Source organism: Scomber japonicus, chromosome 22, assembly GCF_027409825.1.
Source record: "Scomber japonicus isolate fScoJap1 chromosome 22, fScoJap1.pri, whole genome shotgun sequence".
In the NCBI taxonomy this organism is placed as follows: domain Eukaryota; kingdom Metazoa; phylum Chordata; class Actinopteri; order Scombriformes; family Scombridae; genus Scomber; species Scomber japonicus.
Window position 1 is genome coordinate 26,873,922 of NC_070599.1, and position 12,924 is coordinate 26,886,845.

Here is a 12,924-nt window from a genome sequence, read left to right on the forward strand (position 1 = left end):
CATCCTGTCTGGTTTTTAGTTTGTGTCTTATTTTGAAAGATATTTTCTCGTTGTATGTGTAGTTAGTTTTACTTCCTGTGTTTTCCCGCCTTGGTTGATTTCCTCATGTGATTCACCTGTGTCTTGTTTCTCTCAGCTGTGTCCTGTTGTAATCAGCCCAGGTCTATATAGGTGTTGGTTTTCAGTTCAGTCATTGTCTGTGTTCATTCACTCTGGGTAAATCATGTAATCTGCACACAGGTTACTTGACAACCATTTAAGAAGGACAGTCTAACTACACAAAGCATAGCATATAAACACCTAACCTTAGTTACCATAGACAGAGACGAGCCACTCTGAAACAGACAGGTGATGACCCACTGCTCTCAGGATAGAAGATAACCAGAGAATGATCCATGAAACACACGTATTCCCCCCCACAAATGAGAGGGCAGCCTCTTTATCGTAGCCATGCTAGCAGTCTGGCTCTATGGACAGTAATGTGGATCTGTTGGTCTGCCTGCCCATCACTTTGGCTCAGACTAAACTGAATTGAAGTTATTCTTTAGAGACATTCACGGCCCCCAGAGGATGAATCCTAATGACTTCTATCGTAACTTTGATCGATTACCTAAACTCAGTAACCTTAAAATATGAGACGGAGAACAGAAGTCGTCTAACAGCCAACTGGGATCTTTATTGCAGATACTCGATACAAACAACAAGATAGACCAACGAACGGCAAGACAGCAAAACAGCCCCGAGGCACACCCTTACAGACCCTTTATACCATTGATTGCGTATGGTGTGGTGCGTCATTGTGTACGTGCACCAGGTCAAGTTGACCTGGCATGTTCAGGCTAATTCTCATTTCCTGGAGCTCTATTCTTAAGTGTTGGTGGCCAAGATCTTCTGGAAAAATTAGACATGGTGAAAAACAACTCCTTATTAGGAGTTTGATGGAATAAACATAATGGCCTTATTGAGCAATGTTGAGCAATCTACTTGACCTTTCGCCTCTATCTGGTGTTCTCCTTTCTGATACACACAATGTAGGATTCGCCTCTACACTTCCATCACGTAATCATTGTGCAACAGTTTTTACCGTGACGTCACCAAGGTGACACACCAAAAGCATAACAATACCCAATCAGCACCAAGTCAACCTCAAGCCCAACCCAGGAATTTTTCGAGGTTGCACAGAGTACATACCCCAAGGCAGGGACTCGCTTTGCCCCCGTAAGGGCGGTTTCTGCTACAGAGACACCAGGCGGGGAGTTCTGGTCCTCTGAAATGAAGCCAACACGGAAGTAACTTAGAACTGCGTTCTATCAAAAGGCCACCAGGGGGCGACCGTCTCTATACAAGTCAATGGAGAATTCACCAACTTCTCACTTGATTTCTAACCTCAGTAAACGTTTTCAAAATGTGTTTATGGTCTCAATCGCTAGTTTAAAGCCTTCTTCAATGCAATATGATGTTCATTTAGGACATTTTGGCCTCCCTGATTTTATATGTGACGATAAAGCAGGGTATGCATTAGGGCGTGGCTACGTCCTGATTGACAGGTTGATTGACCAATGTCCTCCAGATCCAGCCCTCGCAACCATAGCAACCTCCCCGCTCCGCCCATGGCCCCGCCTCATGCCCATATAAGTAGAATCCATGTTTTTATTTTTCCTAGCATGTTACGTCCATTTCTTTTATACATTCTATGGGAGACACAGGCCAACGGTGACGGCCTCATGTAATTACCCCAAAATACAGGAAGTAAAGATAACAAAAACACAAGTAGAAAACACTTCAAAATACAGATACAGTCCTGACAGGATGTGACAGGATGAGTTTTTCACTGTCTAATCTTAGATTTATCAGGCCAACCACGAGATGCTGCGAAACTACACATATACAGCTATTCTCAGGTCCCAAACTGAAGTTTCCATATTAACAGACTCACTTTGGTTTAAACCACAATTACCAGGATTTCTAACTAACCCAATTGTGCTGTGGTACTTTCTTCCTTTTTATCCTCTTATTTTCATTCCAATCAAACTTTGTCATCTTCTTTGTTCTCTTTGTTAGTTTTAGTTATGTTGTAATTACTGCTGAAAATGATCCGTTGTGCTCACCCCAAAACATTTAGAGAGATCTACATGTAAAACGTCAGTACTGATTAATGTGCATTGTCTCTGGCGAACAAACAAACACACGAACTCACAATGTCATCAATCAGTCTTTACCTTGTCTTAGTTAGAATACACAAACATACAGTCTTTAACTGGGACTGACTCACCGTATTGATCGCGTGTGTGTGTGTGTGTGTGTGTTTGTGTGTTTGTGTGATTGTGTGTACATGTAGGAAAACCCATATTCCAGTAACCTGAATCAACAAGACTGAATTTCACAAATATGTGTTTGCTCTGTTATTGGTACAGTGTTTAAACATTAACTCACTGCAGCTTCTTCCCGCATACTGAGCCTTTTTTCCCCCAGCAAGCATTTTGATTTGTAATAGTGATTTAAAAAAAAAGGAAAGACATTACTACTGTGTAATAAACCTAAATAACTGACTCCTAGTGGCACTTTTGCATCATTTTCATGCACTTGTTTTTTGTTTTTTTAATCCATATTATTGTCTTATGATGTTGTATTTGTGTTAATTGAATTTCTATTCTTATTTTTTATAAGTTATATATATTAATCAACAATGTCGGGGGGCACAGCGGGAAAATATTTTACTGTCCTTTTCTTGAATGATGTGTATGTGAAAAAATTTAAATTTAAGTTTAATTTAAGTTTCAACCTAGCCTAAAATGGGCTCTGTTCAGGTTTCCATGGTGATGGTGTGATGGTGAGCCAGAATGTGTTCTTGAAATGCACTGAAGTGGAAATCTAGTATCCTTAAAGCACATTGAGTTGCATTGTGTATGAAATGTGCTATATAAATAAAACTGCCTTGACTTGCCTTGCCTGTTATACCTCTAACAAAAAAAAAGAAGGAAAGGAAATGACTGTTTTTCTCGTATTACTTTAACATGTGCAGGCAAATCAGTTTCCACTAATTTGCCTCTGAGCCGCCCACATATTTGTGTTTGTCTGCTTACTGGACTCTGTGTTTTCCTACATGCACTTTAACAACCCTTGCCCAGCTCTTCAGTGACTGTTGTTACAGTAAATGATTGGATGAAACGGGGACACAGGCTATGTATGAATGCGTGTGTCCATATTGACAAGACAAGCTAATGATTGATTGATGGTGAAGAAAAGAAATAATGAGTTTATCAGTCCAACAGCTGGCATATAGAGAGAATGATTGTCTCTGTTTGTATCTGCACTTCTCTTCCTGCACTCTTTAAATACATTAAATAGCAGAAGTTTAGAGGAAGCCAGGTTGTTTCTGTTTGCGTTTGTCAGGATGAGATCGGCCAGAGTTTCTTTCCTCTTGGTGTTTCTTCTTGTCACTCTTTCTGAAACGGTGAGTTATTTTATTCTTTTTATTAAGAGTGTTCAAAAACATTCCTTCTCTTACTACTTCTGTATTTTTGAGACTTTTATGAGTTTTTGTCACTTGTAGTATGTTTCATTTCCAGCCCAGAACAGATTCAACTTTTTAAAATGTATGACATGTTTGTGAAGCTCTTTGCTGCAGGAGAAAGATGTTTGTATAATCGGACTGTATTGCATAGTTTTGGATGAGTGCATGAGCATAGATTTGGGTATGGACAGTAGGAACATGTGATTGTGATGTTGAAATAGTCCACTCTTTACCAATATTGGACCTCATATGATCTTGTCATTCTAAGCGAACATAATGTTACTGAGAAGATCTATGCAGAGGTGCCAGGGTTTGTGTTTTCTGTGTAAACCAATGCTGTGATAAAAGGTGAAAGAGATAAAAATGGGGCATACCCAACTTCAAGCTGCACACGTGGTAGCTATCTGCACAGCCATAGTAAACCCAGTGATGAACGCTGGTCAATCTGTAGCGTTTAATATTTCTGTTCAAACATCATGCAATTAAAAAGTTCTTCAGTGAATAAACCAAACATATATACATTCCAGTCAGTGTTTTAAAAGTGTTGATAGCCACTTTGTGACTGTTCCCAATGCCTCCCAGGCAGGTCAGACTGTCTATAGAGTCAATATTTTCCAGAGTAAGGCTCTTTATGTGTGTATGTGTGCATAGAAAGAGAGACAGCAATAGTTTAGCATTATTTAGGCTGTCCAACAAAACATCTCCCTACCAAAATAAAATGTGTTATATAGTATAGTTGTATATAGTTCAGTGTAGATCAGGGAGGCACCAACAGAGACCTGTGATAAGGGAGTCAAGCCACTGAGTCACTTAAAAAACAAACAGTAACATTTAAAAAGATGAATGAAGAGAGGCCAGAACAGGGCTCTGCTTTTTCTTTTGTCTTTTTTTTAAAGTCAATTTGCTTCTGAGACATAAATAGAGACGAGAAGTGAGACTAAAGACCTGATTTTGGATATTGTTTGCAGTTGGGGGAGACTTGATCTGTATTTATTTGCTTTTGAGATCAGAATCAAAAATGAAATGAGTTTAACATACTCAGTCAGCTAAATATTACAATACATGAGTCACATTGGGCCAAAAATAACTACAACACCAAAGGTTTGGACACACCTGGTTTTCTATCTCAGTAACTTAAACTGAATGAAGCAATGTCTGACCATCTGATCCCTGACATCTTCACGAAAGTCCAGAAGAGTCTGTGGATCAGCCTGGTTATCTGGTTGTAGTGCATCTACTGTATAAGGTATTAAGGTATAAGGTCATTGATATTTCCACATTATCATAACGCTTCCATCACTTTCATCCTGCTCTCATTATTTACTGCATTTTAATTGCTGCTACAGTGGAATCCAGGTGATGTGGAGGCTCCATCAGCCCTGGACCAGATCCAACAGAAACCATTGGTACCACAATGGCCAGAGATACCAACAAATCCCCCCACTGATGTGTTAACCAGCCCGGACCCTACGACCCCTGAAGTCCCTACAACCCCTGCAGCCCCTACAACCCCTGAAGCCCCTACGACCCCTGCAGCACCTGAGGAAGATGAATTTCTGGGTCCAGATAAGTGTCTGAAAAAGAAGTAGGTGCTCCTGTCTCTGAAAAGGCCTTATGTTGTTTCTCTATGTTAGCTTCTATGATATATTTTCCCTGATGTTCTGTTGGTAAAGATCATACTACTATATATCCATTCTTCATTATGCTTCATCCCTGAGAGCTGTTTCTCATTTCACATGATTCATAGCTCACTAATAATCTCTGTGTGCATAAAATCATATTAATGTTTGTCATCTGTATGATCTATATTAATATATACATACATATATTTATTAGGTTAACTCGTGCATCATGTGACCTGGTGTTTTGTCCTCCATGGGAACGTTGTATAAAAGGACAGTGCTCCTGCAAACCACCTTACCTGTGCCCCTCTGAGAATATCAAGTCAGTCTGTGGAAGAGACACTCGGACCTACCGCTCATACTGTCAGGTGACTCATGTGTTGGGTTTGTAGCTGTCAATCAATCAAACACTTTATTTGTATAACACCAAATCACAACAAAGTTATCTCAAGAGAGAGAGAGGGAGGAGGAGAGAAGCATCATGGGAGTCCCCTGGCAGTCTAAGCATAGCAGCATAAGCTAAGAGCTCTAAGAGCCCTAACTATAAGCTTTATCAAATTATTATTAAATATTTAAGCCTACTCTTAAATGTAGAGAGCTGTATCTTCAGTGATGATGTTCCTACTTACTGAGTTCCAATCAGTAAAACCCAATTCAAGAATCAGAACCACAATTTGAATAGATGTGTTATTATAGTCTTTCTAATTCTTGACAGATTACAACAGAACAAGACATTCAAGATCATTTGTAAATGTAATTGATTTCATAAATGAATAATGTATCATTAAACATAATGTCAATGTGTTTTCCAGGTGATGGCTGTCTCATGTAGGACCAAGAAATCCATCATGTCCCACTTTGGGGACAATTGTGGTTTGTGCTCTCAGATACATTCAGTTCCTTGTCTTATATTTGGTTTCACTATCGCACTCCTACTCATAGCCAATGTTACTTTTATTTCTCTCTCTCCACAGCTAGTAGTTTCACAAGTTCGATAGACACAAACACAGGAGTGGTCAAGGTCTTCCTTCCGGAGACTGATGGAAGCGTGAATGAGCTATTTGTGTGTCGGAATCTGTTTGACATGGCGGCTGCTAATGTGGTCTGCAAGGAGCACGGGAACCCACTGTGAGAGAAGATATTACTATAATACACATTATATCAACTGCTTGCCAACAATAGCAATATCATAAATGCTAAGATATACCTTTTCCAAAGCTGTCTTACTACATTCTGTTAATAACGTTCAGATACTAACGATGAACCGTGTGTGTACAGTGGTGCTATGTCTGTGGATTACGTGCCACACTCCTCCCTGGTGGGGGGTCAGTCCAACAGAGAGGACAGCTGTGTTGCCATCCACTGCCAAGGTTTTGAGACTTCCCTGTCTGAGTGTCTGATCCACGACAAAGTTATAATTTGGGGCCAACGGAGGGTCGCTAATGTAACGTGTTATGACGAATCACAAGCATCAAAAGGTCAGGAAAAAGTGATTCTACTCTATTCTCTCTTCTGTTTGTGCCTTCAGTAAGTCATGTTTATTGCATGAACAAAACAAATAGGTACTCACAGCCCAACTATTTGCTTTTTGATGACTATTCTTGTCAACCCAAGATACCTCAAGTCTTCCACTGGGGGCATCTACTCATTTTGGTTTTGTTCTGGCACCCTAACCCCAACACAACTGAAGCTGCTACATGAAAGTTCATAGTCCAAATTTAGCCAACATGGACAACACTATTTGTCATTAAATGAGATTCTACATTAGCAACCAGACATTGTCCAGGCATCTACTGTCCATGAATATTCCATACATGAGTTTATCTGCGATCATTCAGAATCAACCATAAGGGGTTTTCATATCTGCCACCTTAGACCTGTTATCCAGGAACAGTCAGTTTGACCCGGGAGGACGACAGGAAGGTTAAGGACCAATGAGGGACACAAAGCTCTCCACTATGATCAGGCTGTAATTTTGTGTCTGTGTGTTTCAGGAGATGCTTGTGGTTTCACGTGTGCTAACGGCAAGTGTGTGCTTCTGCATCAGACGTGTGATGGAGTCGATGACTGTGGCGACCGCAGTGATGAGATGTGCTGCAAAAGTAAACCAAACAAATGCACGTAAATTAACAATGCTCTATATCACGTCTTTCACAACTCCAACTATTGTACTATTGTTTGTGTCAGAATGTAGGCACAAGGCTCTCCGCTGCAAAACAGGAGTGTGTGTACATAAAGAGGCAATCGGTGACGGACAGTTGGACTGTCTGGACGGCGAGGATGAATTAGAGAAACACAGAATTACAGGCAAGAGATACGAACACACTGTCACTCAATGAAACGTTCGCTTTTTTAAAGGATTTCTGGTTTGTTTTAAATGGACGGCAAACAGTCTTAATAGTTCTGTCAGACCAGTCAAACAAAATCATTTTAGAAGTGACAACATGGTAACATAAATTTGGGAATTTTTCGGCATCTTTGAATATTACTTTTTTTGGTTTTGTTTTCTTTTACGTATTTTTAATGTATTTCTGTTTTCCACAGAGCCGAGGAATATTCCCAAAGTACTAGAAACCACAGGTACTCTACTAACTAAGCTATACACAGCTGTGGTTATAATGCTGCTGCTGCTGCTGGTGGTGTTGATGACGTTTCTTTGTTTCTTTATTTCAGATTACATCTCTGCCAAAGAAGGTACGTACCCTAAAGACAAAGAGTAGCAGTTGTGACACTTACAGATGTCACATAGTGTTATCAGAGGTACTTTTGTTATATTTGTTTTTTAAGGTCTGGTTTGGGCCTCTTAAAAAACAATAGTTATTGTCATACAATAAATACACTACTAACATACTTATGGATATTATATTCCATTTCTGCCAATTGATTTGCCTAAATCTCATACACTGGTCCTTTCAATGCAAGCAGCTTGTTGTTCCTGAATGAAGTCATAACTCCACAAAGAATCAACCAAACCACCAGACCAAATCTGATCACTGCTGGATATGAATTTCAACTGTGTGTATGTGTGTGTGTGTGTGTGTAGAAACAAAAGCCAGCAGACTTCAGCTGGAGTCCCAGTTGTCCTGTGGGCGTCCCAACGAGACCACCGTTGACGATGAGATAGTGGAGGAGCGAGGAAGGTCTTCCCGAGTCAAGAGAGTAGTGGGAGGAGTGCCAGCCAAACCGGTTAGTTAGAAACACTCTGCTCATAGTTACACAGTGCAACTTTTACAGCAGCTCCATGTATTACTGTTATAATTAGTATCAGTGTATCAGTGGTTCTCAGATTTGGGAGGGTTGCATACAGCTATTGCAGGGATGAGATCTTTCAGAGTTGTATTGACTTCTAAAAGAGGGCATGACAGAAGATGTTTGGGAACTGTTATCTTATATAATAATCCTATGCTGGTGTACTCACAATGAAATGCACATATTTATCCATTAGTATCCTGTAATATATTGCACATGCTGTATTTTTCATGTAGTTTCAAATGGAAAGGGCTCTTTATTTGTTCCTGCAGACTCAGATCCAGTGGCAAGTTGCTCTGGAGGACAACAGAAAAATCGACTGTGGAGGAGCTTATATTGGAGGATGCTGGGTCGTCACCGCTGCTCACTGTGTCAGGTAGGACGAGTGTTTGAATAGAGCAGATAAATGGTGATGCAGTAGTAGTGGTTGTACCGTAATGGCCTGAATATAAGAGGATCCAGCGTTTTCTTTATAGTCTTGTTGAGACTTCCTCTGTTTCCCTGATATCCTAAAAAAAGAGGAAAAAACATGATTTTATTTGAGCCTAAATTGCAATTGCAGTGACGTCACAATCATAGTAGTACTTGTAGGGGTTAGGGTTAGTAGTAGCAGTATAACCTGTTAAATGTTTGTCAGCAATTGTAACTTCTCCTATGAAGACATATTTTAGATGATTAAATCGGCATTATAGTGAGTTATAAACCATTTATTTAATGGTTTTCATAATGCTTATCAAGGCTAAATAGTGAGTTAAGTGTCACTATGACAATAAAAACTGTTTTCTTACTTAGTTACTTCCAATTTAACTGTATTTAAATGTCTTTTTAAATCCTGTCTTGCCTTGTTGTTGAAATCTGCTATACAAATAAAGGTGCTTTGCCTAATAGAGCCTGACCCATGTCTTTTTACTAGACCCAACCCTTCCGCATTCAGGGTGAAGTTCTCTCTGTGGAAGAAGGCCAGAGCTCAAGGAACCACTGACATTGTTCCTGTAGCAGACATTCACATCCACCCAAGGTACGTATCTGTTTATCTACAATCAGTCTTTACTCATACAGTACATGCAGCAATAAAAGTTACAATTATGTCAAAGGAAGAAGCCAAAAAAACTACTATTGTCCTGCAGGTATAACGCCTCCACCTATGAGAACGACATCGCTCTGGTGGAGCTGGAGAAGCTTCCGTACAAGAAAACATGTTTGGTGGATAACCCGGCCGTCAGCGCTGTCTGCATCCCCTGGACCCCGCAACTCTTCCAACCCAACCACACCTGCAGCATCTCTGGATGGGGCCGAACTAGAGGTGGGGACAAATCTGTGAGGGCGGTGCAGAACCGGGACAACCTACAAATCAATCAATCAATCAATCTTTATGTATATAGAGCCAAATCACAACAAAAGTAATCTCAAAGCACTTTATAAACAGACCAGGTCTAGACTGTTCTCTTTACTTCGATTTAAAGAGACTCAGAAAACTCATAGACTGTATAAAAGAAATGGACGTAACATCAGTGACGTCACCCATTGGTTTGTGGACTGCTGCTCGGAAGCCAAAATAAAACGAAAAAATAAAAACAGGGATTCTACTTATATGGGCATGGGCGGAGTGGGGAGGTTGCTATGGTTGCGAGGGCTGGATCTCGAGGACATTGGTCAATCAACCTGCCAATCAGGACGTAGCCACGCCCTAATGCATACCCTGCTTTATCGTCACATAAAATCAGGGAGGCCAAAATGTCCCAAATGAACATCATACTGCATTGAAGAAGGCTTTAAACTAGCGATTGAGACCATAAACACATTTTGAAAACGTTTACTGAGGTTAGAAATCAAGTGAGAAGTTGGTGAATTCTCCATTGACTTGTATAGAGACGCCCCCCTGGTGGCCTTTTGATAGAATGCAGCTCTAAGTTACTTCCTGGCTGGCCTCATTTCAGAGGACCAGAACTCCCCGCCTGTAAAAACTGCATATAAAACTTAATGTGTTGCAGTATGGGCTATTGATCTTATTTTATTTATCGTTGGTGAGCTTGTCAGTTAGTTTGAATGGTGGCCAATGTTTAAATAACGGTGTCTCTTTGTTCATAGACGGAAAAGGAGCTCAGGTGTTGCTCTGGGCCAATGTGTCCCTCATCGATGAGTGTGAGAGGTACTACGGACATCGCTTCAAACCGGGCATGATGTGTGCAGGTAAATATACATATACTGGAACATGCATCCTTATAGGCAATGTACAGGTGTTAATCTGTGTGTGTGTGTGCAGGTGATCTGGAGGGCAGCGTGGACTCCTGTCAGGGGGACAGTGGAGGTCCTCTGGTGTGTGAGGACGAGCTTGGTTTTTCTTACCTTTGGGGAATCGTCAGTTGGGGAGAGAGATGTGGACAGCCTGGATTCCCTGGAGTTTATACACAGGTAAAAAAACAAAAAACACAAATATACACAGAAAAAATTGTGTATGGTGTTAGGTAGGAAGGAAGGAAGGAAGGAAGGAAGGAAGTAAGGATGTAAGATCATGCCAAACTAGTTGATATGGTGTTAGTTAGGAAGGAAGGAAGGAAGGAAGGCAGGAAGGATGTAAGATCATGCCAAACTAGTTGATATGGTGTTTTATTGACTATTTACTGTTTTTAAGCAACGTTGAATTATTTGGTGCAAAGTTTTTATGGTTACACCACTTAGACATTTTTACCATAATCCTCTAATATATTCTCTCTAAATGGATTAAAAGCAGAAATTTGATGCTGGGTCCACAAAAAAAAGAATGTGTGAAGTTATTCATACGTTTATTTTCACATTTTAACCCTTTAAATTTAAACTAAACCACATGGACACAATAAAACCTCATTGACCCAGATATATATATATATATATATATATATATATATATATATATATATATATATATATATATATATATATATATATATATATATATATATATACATATATATTTTTCTAAGCTCAGATATTGACATATTATTATATATGAATTGATCTCTCTGCCTCTCTGACAGGTTGCTCATTACTTTGAGTGGATCAGACTTCATACTGGTTGGGATGCAGTCAGCAGGTTCAACACCTGAGGAGTCGATCGCTGCTGTTTGATTAAAGTTTCCTCAACATTTCACCTTTACAGCTGTGTGATGATGGACACTTTGTGTACTGTGAATAAAATGTTTAAATGTTAAGAGCTTGAGTTTTTATTAAATCAACAGTCAGGGGCCCAAATGATCATAATGTTTAAACCCACAGTCCTCCTTCTATGGAAACATGGATTTAAAAGTAGATGTGAAGCTAATATGAAGCTTCAGCGTCCAAATGAGTCCAATTATCATCTTCTATGTTTCAACGTTACAGTGTTTTTAGTAGCAAAGTCTTTTTGTTACTATACTTCCACCACAGAGAAACAGGAAACACTAAGAGGGAATCTGATGCTAAACAGACTGTAAATGTGTCAGATATCACTGATGTGACTAACTCACACTGATGAAGCTCAATAAAAGCTGATCATCTACTTTAAATGACTCCATCACTTTATATTGAAAGGTTTTAAACATCCTGTCGTCTTCCCGGATTAAATTGACCCCGTCTGCACATTTAAAGGAGTACTGGCATTAAAATACCAATACAAGATGTTTTTCTGCTAGTATAGTTAATAAAATACTGATAAGTGTTAGTACAGCGACGGAATCTGTTTCTATAGCGACTGTGTTTCTGTTGTTTGTTCAATATTTTTTCAGACGGAAGGATTTTGACTTGGAAAACCAGAAACCAGAGAAGGAGGAACAAATAATGCAGGATACAAACTTTTTTCCCCCACTGGGTTTTTAATTAAAAACAGAAAACAACATATAAAAATGACATTTTATGTCACATTTTTTTTTTAAAGTGAAAAAAGAAAAGTGCAAATGTAAAATCTCATTTTGCTGTTTGGATGTGTTCCACAGGCAGCCGCAGCCGCATGGCACTCCTCAACCTCCTGAGAGTACTCTCCACCTGAAAACACACACACACACACACACACACACACACACACACACACACACACACACACACACACACACACACACACACACACACACACACACACACAGTTTCAGATTATCTGGCCTCGTGGTTTCCAGTGTTGAGCTTCTGTTCGGTCCTTTCTGGTTTTGCTTATTTATATTTGTATAAAAGTGTTTTCTGGGTTTTAGATTTTCAGTTTCCTCCTCAGCCCTTTTTTCTCTCCACACCTGCCCTGAATCACGTTCATTAACCCAACCAATCAGCTGCCAGCCTGCCCTCGTCTAGTCACCTGTTCATTTTGCAGGGCTGTCACCGTTGGCCTGTGTTTCTACAGCACGAACCGTGAAGGACAATCTGCTGGAACATTTACGGGGGCCAAAACGAGTCCCTGCCTCGGGGGAAGGGACTCCATGTGGCCCTTAAACATTCCTGGGTGGAACTAGAGGTTGAGGTCACTAGAAAGCACCAAAATAAGCTCCTATAAACTGTTGCTAATTGTTGGATTACTGTTGGTTCCTTTGTTCAACTTCA

At 40.0% G+C, this 12,924-nt stretch overlaps 2 protein-coding genes across 2 annotated transcripts in view; one reads left to right on the forward strand and one right to left on the reverse strand.

The window, feature by feature from the left end:
* Positions 1 to 3,239: 3,239 nt before the first annotated feature.
* LOC128384176 (complement factor I-like) lies at positions 3,240 to 11,573 on the forward strand. Its single transcript, XM_053343763.1, is given in 16 exon segments — positions 3,240 to 3,454; positions 4,861 to 5,099; positions 5,351 to 5,504; positions 5,949 to 6,009; positions 6,111 to 6,264; positions 6,415 to 6,614; positions 7,134 to 7,238; positions 7,324 to 7,482; positions 7,810 to 7,830; positions 8,180 to 8,322; positions 8,658 to 8,761; positions 9,299 to 9,403; positions 9,513 to 9,688; positions 10,474 to 10,575; positions 10,649 to 10,797; positions 11,400 to 11,573. Coding segments are annotated over 16 exon segments (2,001 nt in total). The 5' UTR covers positions 3,240 to 3,394; the 3' UTR covers positions 11,469 to 11,573.
* Positions 11,574 to 12,214: 641 nt separating this feature from the next.
* Positions 12,215 to 12,924, reverse strand: part of LOC128384109 (calcium uniporter protein, mitochondrial-like) — a 6,039-nt gene continuing 5,329 nt past the window's right edge. The window contains exon 9 of the mRNA XM_053343691.1: positions 12,215 to 12,381. Within this exon, the coding sequence (XP_053199666.1) occupies positions 12,304 to 12,381 (78 nt within the window). The 3' untranslated portion in view covers positions 12,215 to 12,303. The remainder of the gene's footprint in view (positions 12,382 to 12,924) is intronic.